At 27.6% G+C, this 23,374-nt stretch overlaps 3 protein-coding genes across 3 annotated transcripts; 1 reads left to right on the top strand and 2 right to left on the bottom strand.

The window, feature by feature from the left end:
* The first annotated feature begins 6,231 nt into the window (after positions 1–6,231).
* LOC109792709 (peroxidase 47) lies at positions 6,232–8,997 on the top strand. Its single transcript, XM_020352143.3, has 4 exons — positions 6,232–6,560; positions 7,299–7,487; positions 7,586–7,748; positions 8,420–8,997. Exons 1-4 carry the CDS (start codon positions 6,312–6,314, stop codon positions 8,797–8,799), a joined length of 981 nt encoding a protein of 326 aa, XP_020207732.1. The 5' UTR covers positions 6,232–6,311; the 3' UTR covers positions 8,800–8,997.
* A 4,461-nt stretch (positions 8,998–13,458) lies between these two features.
* LOC109812357 (zinc-finger homeodomain protein 4) lies at positions 13,459–15,316 on the bottom strand. The gene has a single exon (XM_020376309.3). It carries the CDS (start codon positions 15,156–15,158, stop codon positions 14,565–14,567), a length of 594 nt encoding a protein of 197 aa, XP_020231898.2. The 5' UTR covers positions 15,159–15,316; the 3' UTR covers positions 13,459–14,564.
* A 5,792-nt stretch (positions 15,317–21,108) lies between these two features.
* LOC109817963 (4,5-DOPA dioxygenase extradiol) lies at positions 21,109–23,344 on the bottom strand. The gene is made up of 4 exons (XM_020383328.3): positions 23,212–23,344; positions 22,858–23,131; positions 21,936–22,306; positions 21,109–21,601 (listed from the first exon to the last, which is right to left on the bottom strand). The coding sequence occupies exons 2-4, from the start codon at positions 23,086–23,088 to the stop codon at positions 21,406–21,408; spliced, it is 798 nt and encodes a 265-aa protein (XP_020238917.1). The 5' UTR covers positions 23,089–23,131; positions 23,212–23,344; the 3' UTR covers positions 21,109–21,405.
* Between the last annotated feature and the right edge of the window lie 30 nt (positions 23,345–23,374).

Below are 23,374 nucleotides of genomic sequence, written 5' to 3'. Positions count from 1 at the left end.
TCAACTTTCAACGTTAAACCTTTTCCTTCTCAAATACTGTACTTGAAATAAAGTGAAAAACAGGTTAGATTTTAAAGATGTAAATATAATCTTTGTTTTTGTAAATATTTTTTTAAGAATTATTCCTATAAAATTCAAATATTTCATTTTTCGTTATTATCATTAAAATCTATTACAAAAACATTAATTTGATGACATAATCACCTATCATGATAATAAAAGATTATATCATGCTAATATCATTATGTATCATGTTAACATAATTTTATTATATCGTGTGTTATATTAACATCATGTCATATTATTATGTCACATCAACAATAGTATCATGTTAGTAATATATTAGGGAGATAAAATGAATTTTTTATTATCATTTTTCGTCAATGATTTTTTTTCTCTTATTTTTTATCTCTCTATTGTGTTGTTAATGTGGCATATGATAATGTGACGTTATGTTGACTTGACATATAATGATGTTATTTCTTACTTATGGGACATGGGATGATCTTATTAAGTTATCATTTTTTGTTAACAAATTTTGATGATAGAGGCAAAATATGAAACATTTGGATTTTATAGGAATGATTCCAAAAAAAAAATATAAGAACAAAAAATGAAGGAAAAAAACACTAAATTAAAAGGATGAAAATTATATTTAAGTGAATTTTAAAACATAATATATAAAATATTTCCAATTGCGTTTAGATTAAAATAGAATGTACAAACATTCCCATTGGCATAAGTTTTACTTTTTTTTGTCAGATTAATTTTAAAAATATAAGTATGAGTTAATGTTAGATTTAAATGTGACACGATAAACATGTTTATAGAGATTTGATTTCTTAACTATGTGAATGAAAAAAATTTGTTAGGAAAAAACAAATTTCACTTCAGTAACCTTTACATCTCCAAAAGAATTTATCTTTCTTATATTCTTGGTTGAAAAAGAAAATGCGGCAAGATAAAGAAGAGAGTATTTGTTAGTTTTACTTTAATAAGTCGAAATTTAATAATTTTTTCCCGTTAAAAATGGTTTTTTTTTTTCTCTTAACATTAAAGTTGTTTGAACCATTTTTAAATCCCTTTCAATCATGAGTGCAGGGTAACCACCCCTAAACCTCCTCTGGATTACCCTTCTTAAAAGTGAAGCAATATATAAGAACCCACTTGAAATAATAAAATAATTTACTTTATTTGAAGGCTGATTGATAACTGTAAGGTATTTTTTAAAATTAATTATGTAAATAGGATTGTTTTGAAATTATTTACGTTTTTGAGACAGCTTACTATAATAGCGACATTAGTGCCACGTGTATTTTTTTGTTTTTTATTTTTGAATTAGGATGACTTGAATTTAGCCACATACAAGTCGCTACTAGTTGTAGCGACTTTAATAGTGATGTTATCAACTGTTTCAACATTCAAAATGGCTCAATTTTATAAAAAAATAAATTTTTTTCATAAAGTAAAAAATATTTTTAAAATATATTTATTTTAAGAGTTGAACTTTTAAAATATTTTAATAATTTAAAAAAAATAAGATTTTTTAAAAATAACCTAGAATAGTTTATTCAATTAAAAATAAATTTATAATATATTTTAAGATAAATTTAAATAAAAATAATTAAGATTATAAAAACTCCATTTTATAAAGAATTTTTTTAAAAAACTGGAAAAAATATTGAAAAAAATATTTTAAAAATAAAAATAAATAATACGAGAAAAAAGGGTCGCAATGAACAATAACAATAACGACATTAGTAGTATTTAATAAAATAAATTTAAATAAAAATAATTAACATTAAAAATTCCATTTTTATAAAGAAAAGTATTTTGAAAAAAATGAAAAAAAATCTGAAAAAAAAGGTGTTAAAAAAATGAAAAAAAAAGTTGAGTCATAGAAGAAAACAAAAAAAAAAAAGAAAAAAAATTACAAAATTTTAAAAATAGTTAAAAAAATATTGTTAAAATACGTCTTGGTAAAGAAAAAAAAAAGGAAAAATATAAAAGAAAAATAAATGAAGGAAAAAATTTTAAAAAAACGCAAAAGAAAAAAAATTGAATTACAAAATAAAAAATTAAAAAAAAAATTAGTAAAATAAATTTGGAGAAAAAAAAACTCGAACCAATGACACAAAAAAAAAAAAAAAATTAAAAAAAAAAAACTGAAGTCGCTATGGGTCATAACGACTTTTTGTCACTATAGGCTATAAAAACTCTAAGCAGTCCAAAAAAAATGAAAAATGAAAATAAAATAAAACTGAGGTCACTATATGGTCCATAACAACTCTAGGTAATAATAAAATAATAATATATGAAAAATTTATATTTTACTGCTAGTAAAAATATTTACTTACTTTATTATATTTATATTTACAATATATATATAATAATTATATTTTTATATTAAATAATTTAATTTAAAAATTAATTCATTCTTTCTTCATTTTTTAACAATCTATGTTAGTCTTAATTAAATAAATTAATTTAAATTTTTTAAAAAAATTTATATGCTAAATATTTAAACAAATTATTTTTTTAAAAAAGAACTTATTAATTGAAGTCACTGCAACTTATAACGACTTTATTTAAATATATTTTTTTTAAAAAAAAATTTAAGCTCTCTAGCAACGTTATTATATTTAATTAATATTTAAAAAATAATTTTTTTATTTAGAAATTTAGAAATAAAGTTATTTTGCTGCTAAGAAAAATTTGACTCATTTTTTTATATTTAAATATATATATATATATATATATATTAATAATTATATTTCTTATATTAAATAATTTAATTAAAAAATAAATTTAATTTTTTTAAAAAATAATATATGTCAAAATTTAAATAAATAAATTTTTAGAAAATAATAAATAAATTGTGTTGTATAGCTACATATTATAGCGACTTCATTTATTTATTTTTTATAAAAAAAATTATACGCTATTTAAAAATAATTAAATAAATAATTCTTTTTAAAAAATGTTATATACTAAAATTTTAAATAATTTTTATTAAAAAGTAATTAATTGGTGTCGCTATACGCTGTAATGACTTTATTAATTTATTTTTTTTTTAATTTTCAGCCGAACATGAAGTCGTTGTGTATCATTAGTGGTTGTAGCGACTTTAGTTAAAGCGCTACTAACTGTGACGATTTTTATAATATGAGTTTCATGGCTTTTAAGGAAAAAAATATACGTGATACTAGTGTCGCTAGTGTCGCTATGACTCATATAGTGGCACTGTTGTAAACTATCCCAAAGAGATAAATAATTTCAAAACAATTTCATTTATATAATTAATTTTAAAAAATACCCTATAATGATCGATCAACCTTATTAAAAAATATACAGGATAGCTCTAACAAACTCTCTACAGCACGCGCAAAGACAAGGGTGTAAAAGAATTCTTGCTTCATGTTGGAATTCCATCTCTTCAATTATGAAGTTTCGTCCCACTTTGGCACAAAGTTTTGGAGAGCACTCATATTTTGTACTTTCCTATCAATGGCAACCAGCTAGCTGCATGAACCTTCATAACGACCCCACTTAGTCAAGTTTTGTTTTGACTTACGTTAGTCCCAATTCCAGCTTATTAGTTATCACATAATGGACAACTAATCAAATGACAGTACATGAGTTGAAGAACTTATAAAAGCATATAAAAGTTTGGATTTTTAGTTCTAAAAGTTCAATGTATGAGCGGTCCTGTAATGTCAAAATACATTGCTTTAATTTATTAAATTAATAGTGTTTTATATTTTAGGTTTAGGGTTTAGTGACACTAACTTCAGTTAGTTTCACACCTAATAAAAAAAGAGTTAATCATTCACTGCTAGTGTAAAGTTTTTTACACTGGCAACCAATAATATTTTTTAAATTATTTTATTTTATTTTTATTTCATTAAATGAACAACTGATATGGTACTATTAAAATATATAATTAGTTACTAGTGTAAAAAAACTTTACACTAACATTATATAGGTGATTAACTAAAAAAAAAAAAGTGTAAGAGGGAAAGCCTTCTAATAGATAATATTTATTGAAATATATAGCTATATGTGGATCTGGATAGACATTTCAGCACATGCTTGACATGATAAATTATGGGTGTGTTTAAACTGTTGGGGCTTTCCAATTCAAAATCCAACTTATTTAGTTATTTGACATTAAATTTTATCGGTAAGGAAGCTTTACACTGGGGGAGCATAACATAATGGGTCAATTTATTATTAATATTCGTCGACATAGTCACTTACTTGAATTATCGAACTATCGGTCTATTAGAGTTGGGGAGTTTTTAAGTACTAGAGAATACTTTGTACAATAGATAATATTGAGTAAGTGGCTACTTAACACATATCTAATTTTAACTAATATGAGACTCACTTTATATTTAAATTCCAACAAATTTTAGTATGTAAGTTTTGAGGTATTTACATTTTTACCTTAATTTTACACTATATTGTCAAGTTAATTTAATAGGATGAGTAAGTTTTTAAATTAATTTTTTATATTGTATAACGTAATTAATTGGATATATTTTAGTTTATAAGATGCGTTACTCCTTACAAATTAAAGAATTGAGTTTACTTTAAGAGGAAAATTTCATACCCTGCAATCATAATTCTTGAAAATTTGAGAATCATGATTTTCGAGAATAACTAAAATATATTTGATTATTCATAAAATTTTTTGGGAATATTCATATATGATTTCTAGAAATTAAATATTTTGATGTTTGGTTACAATAATATATTTATAGATTTATGAATATTTTTTACAAAATATCATTTCTTAAAATAAACTCATTATATATATATATATAAATTTTATTACAAATATGATACTAAACTATTTTAAAAAATTAAAAGCTTATTAAAATTATTTAAATATAAAATTTAAGAAAAAAATAAAAAAAGAAGACAAATGCTATATTATAATTAAGAAGAATAAAAATATATTATTTTATTTCATTCAAATAAAAAAATAAAACAAATATTAACAAGTAGAAATAAAATAAATTTTAATAATATTATTAAAATTGATGAGATTAAAAAATAATAAAATATAAGAAAGAGAAAGAGAGAGATAGAGATATGGGAGAGAGGGGAGAAGGTACGGGATAAAGAAAGGAGAAGTGAAAGTGAGAGAGACAAAGTGCAAGAAAGAGAGGGAGAAAAATAAATAGAAGGAGAGCAGGGAGAGGAAAAAGGAGGGGGAGTAAGAGTCAAAGAGAGAGAGAAAAAAAAAAAGAAGGAGAAAGAAAAATGGAAAGAAAGAGATATTTATTTGTTTTAAGTCGGGAAAGCTGAATTTTCACTCTCCATAAAAATGTTTTTGTGAAAAAATGATTAAAAATAATTACCAAATATGAAAAATTAAAATTTCAGTTTTAAGATTCTCAAAAATATAAAAATATTTTGCATACCAAAATCTTCCTAAAACAACTCGAAAATGGATAATATATACAATCTTAATATAAATTTACTCAGAAATTGTTAGTCGTTTTTTCCTTGATGTAAACTTTGGCACTATCGAATTACCACTAAAGATCCATATATATATATAATTTATGATTGAAATGGTATAAAATTTTTAATTATCATCTCATGTCTCCGGTCAATTTCGACTCCACCTTTCTAAGATCAAGTTGACTTGCAATACTCTATTCATATGCATTCTCAGTGCTCCTACAATTCTAGATAAAAACAGATCTCAAATTTGGTTAGGACTCTTATCTCTTTTCTACTCGTCAATTTTCCATCTTATCTTATGTTCTTTCTGAGTTTCAACGTCTTTCAAAGGTTTTCATAATTTCACGGAATTCGAGGTTCATTGTTGCAACTACATGAGTGTGTGTGGATCTTGACCTGGCTCATGCACATTCGACAGTCACTCAATGTGAAATTCCTTACGTGTCAACTTACATGCAATCAACATATTCATATAGTTTTTTTATTAATTTAGTCGACAACATTTATATTGACCAATGTGATTAGGTAGGATTGTTTTTAGAAATTAAAAACATGGTGCATGGATAATTAATAGTTAATAATAAAGTAGAAACCACTATCTTCAACTTTCTGTTCCCTTCCAAATTTTCTTTCCTAATTTTTGGCCAACTCCTTTTTCAATCTTTTGCATTTTTAAGTATATTGTGTGAACACTATTGCCATCCCCCACTATGTTGTTTGACAACTATTCCCCACTATATAAGGTTCTTAATTTTTGAGTCTTGTATCACAAACCAACTTCACTCCTCTCACTACTTACACAACATATATATATTAGTGTGTTTTTTGTCAAGATGTTGTACAAGTCATCTGTGAGGCCTTTAAGGATTGTCATGACTAATTTGCTTACAGTATTGTTGCTAATTGATGTGTTTGCATATGGCTTCAGATACGGAGTAGATGGCTTAAACATGAACTACTACTTGATGAGTTGTCCTTTTGTTGAACCCGTTGTTAAGAACATTGTCAACAGGGCTTTCCAGAATGATCCAACACTTGCAGCTGCTCTAATTAGAATGCACTTTCATGACTGCTTCATTGAGGTTCCTTCTTTCTCCCTCTCTCTCACACACACATTACATAGACACAAGTTCAATCACACATATGGATGTACTAGCACACTTTTTTGCTCGAGTTTTAAAGGGATATGTGACTTTTTCATTTTTAATTGTAGTTGCATATTTTAAGTTCCTAATTGATTGTGACTTATGCTTGTTTAATTTTGTTTTCTTTAGAAAGGGAATAAATTAGTGTACTGAAAAGGTGGAAACCAAAGTAACTTTTGTTGTTAATCTTATAGAATATAAAATTGATGTGTGTAATAAGAGGAACTAATTTAAGATTTGATTGTATTTAACTATTTACAGCTGCTGTTAAGATTAAGCAATATATATAATTTGAAAAATATAGGTTAAAATTTTGCCATCTATAGTCCTACTCGTAATAGTATTTTGTTATCACAAATTTTAATATAAGTCATTATTTTAACACTTTAATTTAAGCATAGTTTTTAAATAATTCAAATGGTCTACAACACAATTTGTGAAGTAGATATGGTGCAAATATGAGTATGTTTTCAACTATATATTCACTGTAATCTTATTTTCCTAGAATGTGATGTGAGTGGGCATGCAATATATGATACTGAGAAAGTGGATACTCAACTATTTCTTGTCGCCAAAATGTTCACCACAAAGGACAAAGTGGTGTAATTAATTAGTTGCATCCATGTTATATAGTATCTGGTACATGAAAAATAATTGTTTATTTTTGGGTACTAGGGATGTGATGGCTCAGTTCTGATTGACTCCACTAAGGATAACACAGCAGAAAAAGATTCCCCAGGGAATTTGAGCCTAAGAGGCTACGAAGTCATTGATGATATCAAAGAAGAGATTGAAAGGCAATGCCCTGGCGTGGTTTCATGTGCTGATATTCTTGCCATGGCTGCTAGGGATGCAGTTTTCTTTGTAAGACACTATTATTGTTTTCTTTGTATAACTAACGAAATAGTTGGTAATATAAGTTGGTTTGAAATTGATTATGATTATGATTATGAAATGAACAGACTGGAGGGCCAGTGTATGACATACCTAAAGGAAGAAAGGATGGAAGAAGGTCCAAAATTGAGGATACTATCAATTTGCCATTCCCTACTTTCAATGCCTCTGAGCTCATTAGGTCATTTGGTCAACGTGGTTTTTCTGCACAAGAGATGGTTGCCCTCTCCGGTAACCAATCCACTCACCTATAATTTATTTACCTTTGCTATCTTCTTATGTTTAATAACTTCATGCTAAGCATATTTCTACTTTCTATCTAATTAGGTGTATATATGTATTTTAGATATTCCCTTTAACACTCAATTTCTGACACTCTTTATTATATTGATTGAAATTATTAAAAATTACAAATTTTATAAGTTTCGTAACTCATTTATCAAGTCACTATCTTGATTTAATAGTAAAATTTAGTAAAAAAATTTATGATTTTCAATTAAGAAGAGTACTAAGAAAATAATGTTAAAATAATTAAGTGTCGTTAGTATATCTTTTTTCTTAGTCCAAAATGCATGAAAATGACAAAAACTGAAGAAATAAGTATCAGGTCACCAATCCTTGTCTTGTATATTAATATGTCCCAATAATTTATATAAAAGAGGAAGATATGATAAAATTTTATATGAAAAGATATTCTGATATATAAATATCAAAATATTATATATGTAACATGAGTATCATACTATATGACAATATATGAGAATATCCCAATATATCTAGGCTAATAATCACCTGATAACCCTAATATTTTTCTTATCTATTTTACCTTTATTAACTGTACATATACTTGAATAATGGGACGTAATTATAAGTTGTTGAGGACTTGGATTATATGTATTCAGGGGCTCATACACTAGGAGTGGCAAGGTGTGCTTCTTTCAAGAACCGATTGAGCCAAGTGGATCCAAATTTGGACACAGAATTTGCCAAGACATTGGCTAAAACATGCAATTCTGGCGACAATGCAGAGCAGCCATTCGATTACACGAGGAACGATTTTGACAACGTTTACTTCAACGCCTTGTTGAGGAAAAATGGGGTTCTTGCATCAGACCAAACACTCTACACTAGCCCCAAAACTAGGAACTTTGTGAATGCTTATGCATTCAACCAAGCCATGTTCTTCTTTGATTTTCAACAAGCAATGGTGAAGATGGGTCTGCTTGATGTCAAAGACAATTCCAATGGCGAAGTCCGAGAAAATTGCCGCAAAATAAACTGAATCAATTAGTTAAAACTACATTCTATGCATATTATCTGTATAAATATGTATGCTTAACACTAGCTCTATTTTGTATCCGTTGGGTGCATTTATATTTATAGTTGTAATCCTAAATAATCAGTGTATTTCCTATATTAATTATATGTAGCGTGGAAGTAACTCAATATATTAGCCTTCGAGGTTGATTGATTTTCAAAAGTTTTTATTTTCTTGAAAATACTGCCAAATTAGGTGCATAAACTACGTTCTACAAATAAAAAGAGAAATAATAGTTCATAAATACAACAAAGTCCTAATTAGTTTAAGATTTTTAGATGATAATTAGAAGCAAATACATGAGAGTTAGGCCAAAGCCTCGTACTTGAAAAATATATCCCACCAAAATAAAACCATCACTTTTTCTAAATATCAAAAGCACATTCTATAAATTGAAGAGTCTTTGATTCTTATGATAAAGAAACGAAATATGTAAAATAAGGCATACGTACTGTATAAAATTAAAAAATGTTTGATTTTCATAAGTGCATGCCCTTTTATGATTCTCTTTCAAAGTGATTTAGAACTTGACACACGACAAAAGCAAGCTGCAGAAACGTCTCTTTCGGAAAATTTCAACAATATTACACTTATCGTAAACTCTCATGTCCAACCCAACATTTTCCATTTATTATTTGACAGTTCTTCTTCTGTTATATCTGGGTCTTACACTATCATCAGCCTTTTGGCATTGGGCTTCAAAATAGCATTTTGGACTTAGAAAGAGTTTTTGCCATTTTTTGATTTGCATGGGAGGATTGTACCTAAATATGCTATTATTTGAACTAGAGGCTTACTTTGCCAAAAAAAAAAAACAAGACTCGTCCCTCTACAATTTTTTTTATTTTTTTAAAATGCTTAGAGAATACTGTATACAATATTTTATGAAGAGAATCAGATACAATATTATTTTGCCTAGCTAATTTTTAAAAAAGATGTCGAATTCCATGAGATTTTTTCTTCATGTAAGTTCTGAGATATATTAATAATTACTACGTAACTCCTCTAAACATGTAAGTGTCTCATTTGAAACTAATATCATCTTGATCACATAGTTTCCACTCTGATCAGCATTATTAATATTTTCCCAATTGTCTTTCTCTCTCACCTTTATCTTTGGTAAGAAGTTTAATACACATAATTGTGTTGATGAGAATCTTATTTTAAACTGTGTTTTAATAATCAGCAGGTAAATTGGTCTTAACATTAATCATATCACGGTATGCCGAAAATAAAGGAAAGAAATCAAGATCTGCCGCCAAGAAAACCCACCAGCCAACTTATATAATAATCAACACTTTTCTACTTTCTAGGTTTTTCTTTTCGGAAACTATAGCATATTATTCTTCCATCTACAGTTAAAGATTAACCCTAAGTATAGAGATAAGCCTTTGTTCCTCTTAAATGTATTTTTTTTCATACAAATTACTAAAATCTAAACCCTGATTAATTAATATATTAAGAAACCTACGTACATATGTTAAATATATTTTGTTTGTAATGAACTTCTAGCTTTATTAATTATCAATTGCTGGGCTTAATTTCCTACACAATAAAGGATCATGGAAACATCACTTAATGGCTATGATTATCATAATTAAAACCTAATGGTATTTAAATTAATCTCCCTCTTTTTAGAATTGGTATCCTAAGCTGCAAGCTTAACGTTAATCTCAGCAGTGACATCTGCATTCCATTATGAGGCTCAAATTACGAAAGTTAATTTCTTTCTGCGCACGCGCCCCACTTCAAACTATTTTTATATATGAATTCCACTCACCAATATCTACCAATTATGTTCATCACGTTTTGAACTACTAGTCAAGGATATGTAACAAAAAATCAAGCATTATAAGACCTTATGCACGCGTAGTTTCATAAACAAAAACAACTTTTCTTTATATATCTATTTTTAAAAATTGATTCAGTATAAATGCTTTTTAAGGTATATTCAAAAAAAAAAAAAATCACTGTGAAAGCACCTGTGCTTGCCACTATTATTTCAACAAGAACAAGGAAGGGTATTGAACGTTAGCAACTAATATAAGGCACGTACCACAAAAAATGTGAAATAAAATAAAATTAGCACATCAATTCTCTACTATCCTCGGGGTCTCTAACATAATAAAAAAGATAAATAGTAATTTGTCAAATGTCTTTAACAAATTTAACCATCTTTTAATCACTCTACACATATATAAATTAGAATTCGTTCTTTGTTATGTAAATGTTTTATTCTCTTCATTCTTATATGAATATTTTTATCTCGTTAAAGTACAAATGTTTAATATTTTTCATATATATATATATCAAAAGAGCGATCTTTTATGTAAAAAATTATTACTGAATATCAAAATGAAATATATATATATATATATATTATCTTCAAAATTCAAACATTTTTTCTATGCATATTTTTATATTTATTTAAATATTTTTGTGATCTTTTTTCTGTTTAGATATATTTTTTTATATTTATTTTAATACTTCTTAACCTCTTATCTCTTTGAATATATCATTTTATATTTATTTCAATATTTTTTTACAAAATATTATCAATAGTTAAAAATAATTTTTTATTGTAATAAATTAGTTATCATAAATTTAAAATATAATTTATATATTTAAAATTATTTATTTATTATAAATTTTAATTATAACACAACATATATAATCAAAAATATTTATTTAATATAAAATTATTTATATAAAATAAATGATTGTCTTATACATTATACAAACTAAAATGCTAATGAACTATAAATTAATATGTGCTTAATTATGTATTAAAAAAGGTTAAAATTATATTTGGGAATATCAATGCATATGAAAAAAAACGATTGATTTATATCAACTATTAAGGGTGAGACTAGAAATATTAGTATTTATAATTAATTAATTAAGAGTAGCATTATCATCTATACGTAATATTATCATCTATACTAATATATAAAAAGGATACATACTTTAGTAGCTATTTTTGATATTCACGTTTGTTGGACCATTATATATTTTGGATATTAAGAAAAGGAAAATTAAAAAAATAATAACTACCATTTTCTATTAATAACCATCAATTCTATTATCTCTTATTTTATTTTTTAAAATAAATATTAAGAGGTACAAAGTACCTCTATTTTACCAATTTTTATGTATGAGAATTCCATGGGTTATGAGTGAATGGTCTTATGTGATTTCAAATCTGTTTTGAAACAATTTTTATCCTCGTTTTCTTCTTTGCCAATAAAGAAATCTATGAAGACTGAAAAACAGCCAACTCCAGTTTTTTCTGTGCCAACGAGCTTGGCTATATGTTACACCAAGATTAAAAAAATATAAAAATAAAACACTTATAAATTTCATCCATTTAAAAATATCTATCATTTAAGATGATTATACACAAATATAAGAAAATTATTCTCGACATTTAAAAAATATAACTGCATTGACTATACTATCTATTATTAAGACACTAATATTTTGTCCTCGTTTTATTTAATGACAATTTAGAAAAATTAAAGAAGGATAAGATTAAAAAACAAAACAAATTTTTTTTTTTAAATACCACAAAATTTTGAAACGGATGAAATATTATATAATCTATTTTCAAATGTGTAAGATAAATATATAATTAAAATTAATTATACTATGCATAAAATACCAACATAAATAATGCATTATTTTAATTTATTGACTATTTAGGTATAGTCATAAAATAGTTAGAGAAATAATAAATAGTGAAATACTTTTCTTAAATAATCAATTTATTTCAAAGGAGTTACTGTGACTGTATATGGTTTATCATCTCTCAACGTTCTGCGGTCTGCTAGTTAAATTCGTGAATTCTTATTTGTGTTAAGTAGCGATTCTTATATATTAGTAGTTATTTATGACCAAGAAAAACAAGTACAGTTTATCAGTTTTAAATTATTTATTATATTAGAGTTTATCTCATTTGAAGCAACTTAATTAGATCCTTTTAAGTATGTAATTCTGAATTAATTCTCAAAAAAAAAAATTATACAGTTCTGAATTTAATTTCAAATTTAATTCGTATAAAAGAACTTACTGTTAGAAAAGATTTTCACTTTATCTTTTACTAAGTATTACATCGTTCAATAATTTTATATTAAATGTGAATTTTGTAAATCATTATATTAAAAATTCTTTATTCTTAATTTATATATAAAAATTTTATATTAATCCAAAATAATTTGATATTTCATTATTATAAAATAAAATTGACATAATATATATATTTTAAAATATATTAAAATATGAATATTTTGATTACCTTCAAGTTATTATTTAATTTTAACAAAATTTGATATAAACATATAAAATGATATAAACTTTTAATCTAATGATTGAATTTACAAAATTCATATTTAATATAAAATTATTGAGTATATAAAATGATATAAACTTTTAATCTAATGATTGAATTTACAAAATTCATATTTAATATAAAATTATTGAGTGGTATAATATTTAGTAAAAATTACGCTTATTATAATTTTCCTATAATATAGTAGATAAAGTTTTTTTTATCCATTATAATCAAACTTAATACTAAAAAAATTACGATAAGTAACGCACTCTTATAAATCAAAGCTATATCCTTGATGGTGTAGAATTTAATTTGTACAAAACAGTGAATTTAATATTCATGATACACTCACATTTAGTATTTGTGTTTAGGAAATAATGTGAGAAATTAAAAAAAAATACACTTATTTAATTGCAAATTATAGTTATTCTTTCCGTTTCACTGCTATTGATCAAATATCTTCTTCTTCTTCTTTTACACTAAAGATATCTTTTCAGAAACTAATTTCTTTTGGGTCGACGACTACCATTCAACTTCAAGTTTCAACTCTATTTTAATTATTCTATTATTATATATTTGGATAATAATGAGATATGAAGTAATGTTGGCGTGTTGTTTCAACATTAAATTCATATTCAATAATTAGTGTTTCAAATTAGCACTAATATATTAAGTAAAAAAAATAACAGAAAATACTTTTCCCTTCTACTTTTTTGGGGTTGTGATTGTCACATAAATATAGTTATACGTAGATGAATGTAAATGCCTAAGTGCACATCATGACTTCATCGATCAACGTCATGTAATTAGTTTTAAATCGCATCCAAATTTACAACATTATTAGTATCAGATTTATTCTTTCGTGTTATATATAATTTTTCGATAAAATGGGGCTCTGGTCACCACATTACAAGATCTCCTTAAAGCTATGCTGCACCTGAACATTCACGTGAACGACAAATATTTTTTTCTCAAATGATAACATTCAAGAAACATAGATTTTAAACAACTAAAGTTGTAGATTAGTACATGTGAACATAACAAACCGTTTTGCAACAAACAGATGGATAAGAGAATCAAGCCTTCTAGAAATGTGTATGGATATAAATTAAAAAAAAAAATATTTTTTTTACCGAAATTAAAAATATTATTTTAATAAAAAAATCTCAAAAATACTTCTAAATTTATATTCAAACAAATTATAAATCATATAAAATCAATTTAAACAAAGGAAGATCACACATGACCCAAAAATTAATATTTAAATGTTACATCTCTCCGAATGTAAAATAAACGAAAAAAAATAGGAATTAGTATGTAGCAAAACACGGGGAAAAAAAAATCTAAAACAAATGGCAATAACATGACAGAAAAGATAATGCATCATGCTATAAGCTAGCTAAGTGGAGGGATTTTTCTTGGCAAAAGTGTTCTTGTTATTATGCATCCACACTTTGAAGACTCTTCTCTTGATTCCAACATCATGGCAAAACTTCTGCACCACAGATTCATCTAGCTTCTGTATTCTCCACCCTGCTCTTTCTGCAAAATCCAGCATCTTCTCCTTCTGTTCTTGTGTGAACTTGGTTCTGAACCTCTTCTTCACCTTTTCATTTGGATTCTCCACCTCCTTAACTATCCCATCTTCGTAGTCCTTCTCATCACTCTGATCAGAAGGACTAATTGAGCCACTCTTGTTGGGAGATAAATAAGTCAACATTGGCCTTATCTGAGTAGTGTCCGGAATAATCATGAGAGGAGTGGAATTAGAATCAGATGATGACTCTATCTCTTTTCTGTGGAAGTTTCTGTGGCAATTGCAAGCTGAGCATTTGAGAGCTTCAAGGGTTCCTTCTTCTCCAGCAGCCATGAACTCACCACAACCATCAGTTGCATTGCCACCAATTGCAGCTGCATGGTTCTTAAGACACTCTTTGTATCTTATTATCTTTTTATCTGCCCTTTTGTCACATTGAAAACTGCTAGACTCCATATTACAAATGGAAGACTATAGACTTAAAAGAATGAACAAAGGAAATTTTTCTATGATGAGGAAGACTAACAGGCCTAGGATAGAGAGTGGGGAGGAGAGATTATAAGGAAATTTAGGTGATGGAAAAAAGTATAGTTGTAGGTCTTGATTGTGAATTTTGCAAGTGAAGCAACAAACGGTATTGCATATTATATAGTATATATAACATAGAGGGGTGTGAGAGAAGGGGAATGGAAATAGAAATATAGGGATAGTTTAGGGAATTTGAAATACTATTTTATTGATCACTTTAGTTAGAAAGTGTAGCTAGCTCAGAAGTTTATGGTTCAAATTTGTGTCTATGTGTTTATTAGTGAACGAGAGAGACCTTAATTACAATCAAATAAAGAAAGCATATATGTCATTAGACTAGAGAGTGTGTAGAGACAATTAAAAAGTTGAGTGCATGCCATTGCTTTGCTTTGCTTTGCATACACTGTTAGACATCAAGCTTACGCTATTAAAAAGAGGTTTCCTTTAGAAAATATTTAGATTAAATTAATAAAAGGATTACCAAACAAAAATAAGAAAATAACAAAAATTAAACGGGAAAGCCGAAAGAGATTAATATTGGGGAGAACTGTCCACTTAGAAGAAAAGACTGTCCATTGCTTTGCAAGTTGCAAATTGCAATAAGTGCAGTATTACTTTAAAGAGGGTTGGACTGTCCTAGATTCACACTTTGTCCCCACTCCCCATTTGTATACCAACGTACTATATATGAAGTACAAGTTACTATAAAAGGTGGAGATCATTTTCAATTGCAAAGTCTAGGAAAGCTTCATAGAAAAGTCTTCTTTTGTCAATGCCAAGTTTTTCTACAATACTTTTTAATTTCCACTTTTAAAGATTGGTCCTAATTAATTTGTAAAAGAAACAACTTGTAAAAAATTCCATAAAAGAAAAATAATATTAAAAATTCAAAAAGAATATTATTCCTTGTTTTAATCACACAAAACATACATGGAGATTTTATTTTTACAGTATACTAGTCGGTAAAAACAACAATTTAGTTCCACCCAAATTTTATATGAATCATCATTTTACTAGTTTGACTTAGTCCATTTGTTTGTTAAATTAGACCACTAAATTTTGCTAATTTTATATATAATTTTTTTTTAAAAAAAATGGGTCAAAAAGATTCAATATTATTCGAACTTAAACTTAATTTTTATTGTCTTACAAATTGGTTAATTAGGTCTTTTTTCAGGATTGAAAACAAGAGCTTAACCCACTCTAGCTAGTAAGCCAATGAGCTGAATCAATTTTAACACCTCTGCTCCCGACAAATTTCAAATGATAAGGGAGAAACAATAGAAATTGTTAAAACACATGTTATGGCAAATGGTTGTTTTGGTAATGTACCAAAAGAAAATTTGTTGTTTTCCTTGATCTGAAATGAGTAATATATGTATATTAATTGTGATTTACCTTAGAAAACTAAATTAAGATGTTGATGTTCTCATTTTCTGCTACTAAATGATTATAAACGTACGTACATATTAACACTGTAAAACGACACATATTAAGAAAAGAAAATCAATAAAAAGACTTGGAGGAAAGAAAGCGTGAGGTAATTAATTAGTTCTCAGTATTAAGTATATGTATTCACTCCTAAGTCCTAACACTTGGCTAGTGCACTGAATTCATTAGCATAAAAGTGCATCTTTCAAGTCTAGTTTAATAAGTCATGCATATTACTGTCAATAAATGTGTGGCTTTTGTATAACAATATGACCAACAAGAAGTTGCTCCAAGTCATGTACCATATTATTGCTACCCCAATGATTAAGCCCTAAGCACAAGTGACAATTATAGGTTGCTGATAATAAGTCCTCTCTATACAGCCGCTAGATCCAACACCTCTGATAATCATAGCCTATGTTTATGATAAATCCATAGTAACTTGTTTATGATCAATTGCATAGCTATATATATATATATATATATATATATATATATATATATATATATATATATATAAAATTTGAGTTTAATTAAATCATATCACGTTTTGACCTCCAGAAAATTAAAGTATAAAGAAGAATGAGAGGGAAAACACAGGGGCAAGTGTGAAAGGAGGATTTGGAAACTATGTTAGCAACTCTACCCGAAGATCAGGATCTCTTGCATGATATGTTATATAGTAGGATGAAGGTATGACGAAGCAATGAATTCTGAATTTAACTTTGATGTATGTTTTAGTATAAAAATTTACATTTGTATTTAACAATGTATTATTATATGATTTAATTAAACGATGATCAAATAAAATATGAAAGACTTTTTAGTTACAAATCAAAATTAAACTCGCCCTGGCATATTGGAGGTTCTTGAAGAGGTATTTTATTTTGAAGTAATGTCAAGGTAACAAGTGCTTTGGTTACGTGGAGTTCTCCGAGTCAGTCCAAGTGGTAGCAGGCTTTTGAATTGTCAAGGGCCCTGAGTGGTCCAACATATTACATGAATAATTAGGAACGCCACTCAACATTAACTAAGTTTTTATTTGATTATTATCAATGATTCAATGTGACACTGACCCTATTATAGGGTTCATAATATGTGCATATGCCTTCCCACTAATTGAACGGAGAAGTCAATGTAGATTATTAATAGCAAACTACTGTATAATCTTATGTTTATGCTGTATTAATTGATACTTGTTATCTAATAAAACAAGAGAAAATAGGTGATACATTAAAGGTTTACAATGCTATTTAATCACAAATTATCAATTAGTTGTTGACTTTTACAATGAATAAGTAAAAAATTATTCTAATAATGATATTTAATTGGTTAACAACATAAAACTAAGTGTATTACCATTAATTTCATAAAATAAATCCCTTATTAGAAATAAATTAGTGTCGACCAAAAATCAACATTAATCATAAAAAGGGCAATGTTAATTAAAAATTTTAAAAGTTTATTGTTGGCCGAACAACAAAAGTTTTCACTATTATTTTTGGGTTGGCCATAAAATATTGTTACATATTAGTATTGGTTAGGCTAAGATGATCCTAATTTTTTTTCCCGGCCTTTCCTCCCTTTGGCCACACTTTCTTTATACTAGCAAATTAACCAAACATATAAGCGCCACCAAAATCAACATTTATGTACCCACCACAAAATATCAAGCTAGACACCTAGAAACGTACACTTTGTATTATACACTTAATGTTTGTCAAATTCCACTTTGTATCGTATGCTTGTTGCTCATGTATAATTTACACCAAGATATTCTTAATGTCCTATATATATATATTTCATAATGGTATTCTTTTGCCAAATCTCACTTTCTATCGTATAATGCTAGTTTGATGTATCCTATTGTTGCCTATTGTTGGACCTAATATTATTACAATAAAATGGACTTTTAATAGTATTTAATATAATTTTTAGTGATAATAAAAATTATTGTAAAATCTTTTACCAGCATTTCCATATTAATCATTATATGCAGTGTCGCTAAAATATTTATCAATAATTATTTTGCATGCTGGTAAAAACTTTTATATTGGTTGAGAAAAAATGTATAAGTTTTTGTGACATTTTTTACTGTCATTTAATATTTTTTGTTATTTCCACTAAAACTTTAAGAAATGATTCATAATATTCTTTAATTACCTTATCTCTAGTCGATGTGGGACTTGTAAGATGAGAGTTATCCTCTACTTATATATTCTTTAATTTTCTTATCTCCTAAGAGGTGTGAAACAAGTTTAGGACTATTGAATTTGGTAAAGGTGAGTAATCTAATACCAACTTAGAATAGTGAGCTATAGGTCTAACTCAATCCTACAAAACAAACTTGTAAGGTAAAAGTTATTATTCACTTATATACTCTTTAATTATCTTATCTTTAATTAATGTGGAACTTAAATTTTTCCCAATAAATAATTATTGTTAATAATAAATTTTAGTGTGATATAAATACATTTTTAGTGACTATTATATATTAGTCATTAATATTTTTATTAGATAATAAAATAAAGATAATTAATTTATCCTCATAATAATAAATTTTATCGAAACGTATTGCTATTGTAGTGCATGTTGTTATCTATATTCTTATTTCTTCAATACAAATTATCCATTCTTTGCATCTTTTGTTTTCTTTGGAGCACTCAATTTTAAATTTTTCTCTTTCCTGAATCTTTTTCCTATAAATTTGTGTGTCTACTTAGATGATAATATGAGTGGTCTATGACATGATTTTGCATTTTTATTAAGGAGGTTATCTAATTTCTTAATAGAGTAAAAAACAAGTCATTGTAAAAGTTATTTGGTTGCATTGACATTTTTTTTTCTAGCTCAACTCCTGTATATCTTGATAACATACAACTTGGTCTTTTCATGAATATATTAAGTATGCTGAGATTGATTATCATTTCTTTGGACATCAATTTTAGCTTAGTAAAATCACTTTTAAATACATCATTCTACTTAATACTTTCATTTTTTAATTAGTGTTGAGGAAAGATAACAAATAATAACAATTAAACAGTAGTAAAATTGGATTTCCTTTTCTTGTGTATAAATAAAAATAAACTTCAGAGCAACAAGGTAATTTTAAACATATAATAGGATGCATAAAAAAAAATATAAATCAACAGACACCAAATTTTAACATAAAACAATGTAAGTCCAATAAAATTTCACAAATAATAATTAATGGGTACACCACAAGTCTTCTTAGATCCATCGGAAATTGCTAGAAATAGTTCATCGCCAATATGATGGATAACAATACAAGAAAATCTCCAAATGAGTATCTAACCAAACAATAGAGAGAACCAAAATACATTAAAATTAGTATCAAATACTTCTTCTCTAAGTTGGTTGTTGTACTCCTTACAGAATTATTCTTCTTATCTCTGTTCCACAAAGAGGCACAATGCACACAAATATATACACTATTCTCTGATTTCTCCTTCTTTAAAAAGGTTTATCTCTCATACCAAAAGTCACTAATCACTACACCAGATGCAAATACAACTAATATATTGGGCCTTTTTTTATTATTAAAGTTAGCATAAACCTAATTTAATTGGTGATCCACTTTAGCAAACTCTTGATGAATCCTATTTGTTTTTAAAAAATTAAAAAAATTGCAATAATACTTATATGGAATGCGACCGGGATAATGAAGCAACAATTCTTTTTTATTTGATTAAACTCAGTAATTATTTGAATCATGTTAGTCAAACTATTTATCAAGCGCCATGGTGGAAAAAAAAATAAAAAACTTGCATCTTCAATCAATAATAAAATAAATCGTGTGGACATCATTGGAAGGCATGACAAGATTTCTTAAATTTAAGTTATTATGAAAAACAGAATTATGAACAATAAAAGTAACCTATTTTTGTGAAATGACCTATTTTGTGATTGCCAGCAATGGTGTCTTCCAAGCCCTCCTGCTCCAAGCTTATCTACACACTTCATGCATACGTGTAAACTATATTACAACAAATAACTACCAAATTATCATGTAATGTGGGTAGGTGAATTTTCTCCCTACCTTTTACTTTCTAAAATGTGTGGTGTTAATTATCAATCGAAAATTTTTCATTGTGCAAGATTCATACACTACTAAATTTTCTCCTGAGCTTTTGGGCATTGTAGTTGTGTTAATGGCTTGAGGTTTTTCCCAGTACTTGATCAGTCTTTTTGTGGGAGCGCTTTAGGTTTCAGATTTCAATATTCACCATCAATGCTTGTCTCCTCTTCTAAGATTTAATAACGATGATTAAAGGCCATTCGTTTAAGGTTTGTATTAAGCTTTCTGAAAAAAAGAAGAAAAAAAAAACATTTTCTTTTAGTACATCATTTAAATCAATAACATACTTGAATTTTATATAATCTACAGGCTACAGCACCAGTTGAAAAATCATCAAAGAAATGAGTGTTAGGCAACCACAAAATTCCTGATTTGCTTTAAATAAGTAATATTCTGAGAAGAGATAGTCCTTCAAATACACGATATAGGAATCATAAAGCTCTGTAATAGTTTCTTCCTGCTTTATTATTCCATTTAAACTGCAATTTCATAGTAGGCTAATAGTGTCAATTTGGATCCACAATTAAAACTAAGTTATCAACTATGAATGACAAAAGAGGAAAATTTACAACAAATAATTAGTAAAGGCTCATGCACAGCACGAGTAATTTTATCTGAATAGATGAAACCAAGATACATAATGCATCAACTAGTAGCTGCTGTGAAACCAAACGAGGCATAAGAAATAGAACCACCATCCCAACTATCATGGACAAGTTTGGCCTTTGAGTTTTCACCAGCTGCCCCCATAGCCACATGCAATGGGAAGAAGTGATCAGGCCATGGATGAGCCAACTTTGCATATGGGGCCTTCTCTTCGAATTGATTTACTTCCTCATACCTACAAGAGCCATACATAAACATTAGTATCAGAAGACGTATAACATGAAAAGTGCTGCTGTCAGTTTAAATTTTAAATCAATAATAATGAATGTGTTAAAAAAAACGTTTTACTATCATTCCACTTCATATGAATAATACTTGCAAAGTTGCAATGTTAACTGTTAAGCTTAGCATGTTTCTTTTTTATAAGTAGGAATTACAATGGCAGCAAAAGAGATCAACCTAAGATCTTGTACTATTATTCCAACACTCTACCACTAGACCATCTCTAGTGGTTACAATCTTAGCATATGAAAATGATATGGGGAAGAAAAGAAAGAGGCAACATGTACCTTCCATCAATGAGAGAGTTTTTCAGCCAGGAATCAAATGCCACAGCCCATGGAGCAGCAGGGCTATTGCGAGGCCCAATTGCTCTCAAGTTATGGACAGCACTCCCTGAGCCAATTATAAGAACACCCTCATCCTTAAGAGGAGCCAATGCCTTTCCCATGTTATAGTGGTAAGTGCCATCTCTGTGTGATGAAACTGAGAGTTGACACACTGGGATATCTGCCTCTGGATACATCAACATCAGAGGCACCCATGCACCATGGTCTAGCCCACGTTTTCTATCTTCATCCACACGAGTGAAGCCTGATGCTTGTAGTAGTTCCTTCACCCTCGTTGCCACGTGTGGAGCCCCTGGTGCTGGATACTTCAGCTGCCAGCAAATGGAACAAGTTAATCAAAGAGATACCTAGAAAAATGAATCATTGCTCTTTGATGATTGGTGATTAAAAAAGGGGTACAAATTGAAGGGCATACAATTTGATTTTGGACCCGATTATAAGAGTTGAATCGATATTATATTTTTATATATATTATAGACGTGAAACTCCAATAGAACCTTTGTTACTGGAACTAAGTTTTGGCTTTTTGATTTTTTGTTTTTCAAGTTAAAGGGGCATAAGCTTGCACTGGATAACAATTTAAAAATATAACATCTAAGTCATTGATTGTCAAATTGATTAAAAGAAATTTGTAAATTAACCATGATCCACCAAACGAAATAAGTAAAATACTGCAATGGTCAAATACTGGATAACAATTCAATTACTGCAAATACCTTCAGTAAAATAAAGTTCGCAGAATCTAATCCAAGCATGTAGATAGTTTTTTATTGATTTCACATCGCATTATCTGTCATTGATAATCTATAAATAAATCAAGGGTGGGGTATAAATGTAATTTAGGAAGTGCAAAAGTAGGAACCTTGTACATGACTTTGGGGAAACCGTAGAAGTCATAGATGGTGTCGTTATGATGAACAACGTTGACGGTGGGAACAGCGGTGTCCCAGTGACCGGAGATGACGAGAATGGAAGAGGGTTTCTGAGGAAACACCTCCTTCCACGATTTGAAGAAGCTCCATGCTGGAATTGAATCATCTATGGCAAGTGATGGTGATCCATGTGATAAGTAAAATGTCTCCTTCAATGCCATCTTCACTTTTCTTGGCAACACAATTCACAATTCTTTTTTGTTCCTGTTATTACCACATCTTAATATATGTGGTACCATTCATTTATATATGAAATTAACATGGTTAGAAACTATATGGCTTACGCGTCAAAGTTGTTGACATTTCAGTTCACCGCTGGATTTTTTGATTCCTTCTTTTTCTTCTATTGGCTATTCTCATTGTTCAAGTCCAATATTCAGAAGAATAGCAAATTCATGGGATTAGATTCTGTTGCGTTAGGTCATGGGTGACGTTCATAATGTCCTT

The sequence above is a fragment of the Cajanus cajan genome, chromosome 7 (genome assembly GCF_000230855.2).
Source record: "Cajanus cajan strain Asha chromosome 7, NIPB_CcT2T_4, whole genome shotgun sequence".
NCBI lineage: Eukaryota > Viridiplantae > Streptophyta > Magnoliopsida > Fabales > Fabaceae > Cajanus > Cajanus cajan.
Note: the sequence above shows the minus strand (reverse complement) of the source record. Positions and strands in the feature narration are given on the sequence as shown.

What these genes read in the sequence shown, in the direction of transcription:
- LOC109792709 (XM_020352143.3), top strand. Translation starts at nt 6,312, where the DNA reads ATGTTGTACAAGTCATCTGTGAGGCCTTTAAGGATTGTCATGACTAAT. An exon ending in CTAGGGATGCAGTTTTCTTT is followed by an intron (nt 7,488 to 7,585) that starts GTAAGACACTAT and finishes TGAAATGAACAG; the next exon opens with ACTGGAGGGCCAGTGTATGA. An exon ending in AGAGATGGTTGCCCTCTCCG is followed by an intron (nt 7,749 to 8,419) that starts GTAACCAATCCA and finishes ATATGTATTCAG; the next exon opens with GGGCTCATACACTAGGAGTG.
- LOC109812357 (XM_020376309.3), bottom strand. Translation starts at nt 15,158, where the DNA reads ATGGAGTCTAGCAGTTTTCAATGTGACAAAAGGGCAGATAAAAAGATA.
- LOC109817963 (XM_020383328.3), bottom strand. Translation starts at nt 23,088, where the DNA reads ATGGCATTGAAGGAGACATTTTACTTATCACATGGATCACCATCACTT. An exon ending in TCCCCAAAGTCATGTACAAG is followed by an intron (nt 22,307 to 22,857) that starts GTTCCTACTTTT and finishes ATTTGCTGGCAG; the next exon opens with CTGAAGTATCCAGCACCAGG. An exon ending in AACTCTCTCATTGATGGAAG is followed by an intron (nt 21,602 to 21,935) that starts GTACATGTTGCC and finishes TGGCTCTTGTAG; the next exon opens with GTATGAGGAAGTAAATCAAT.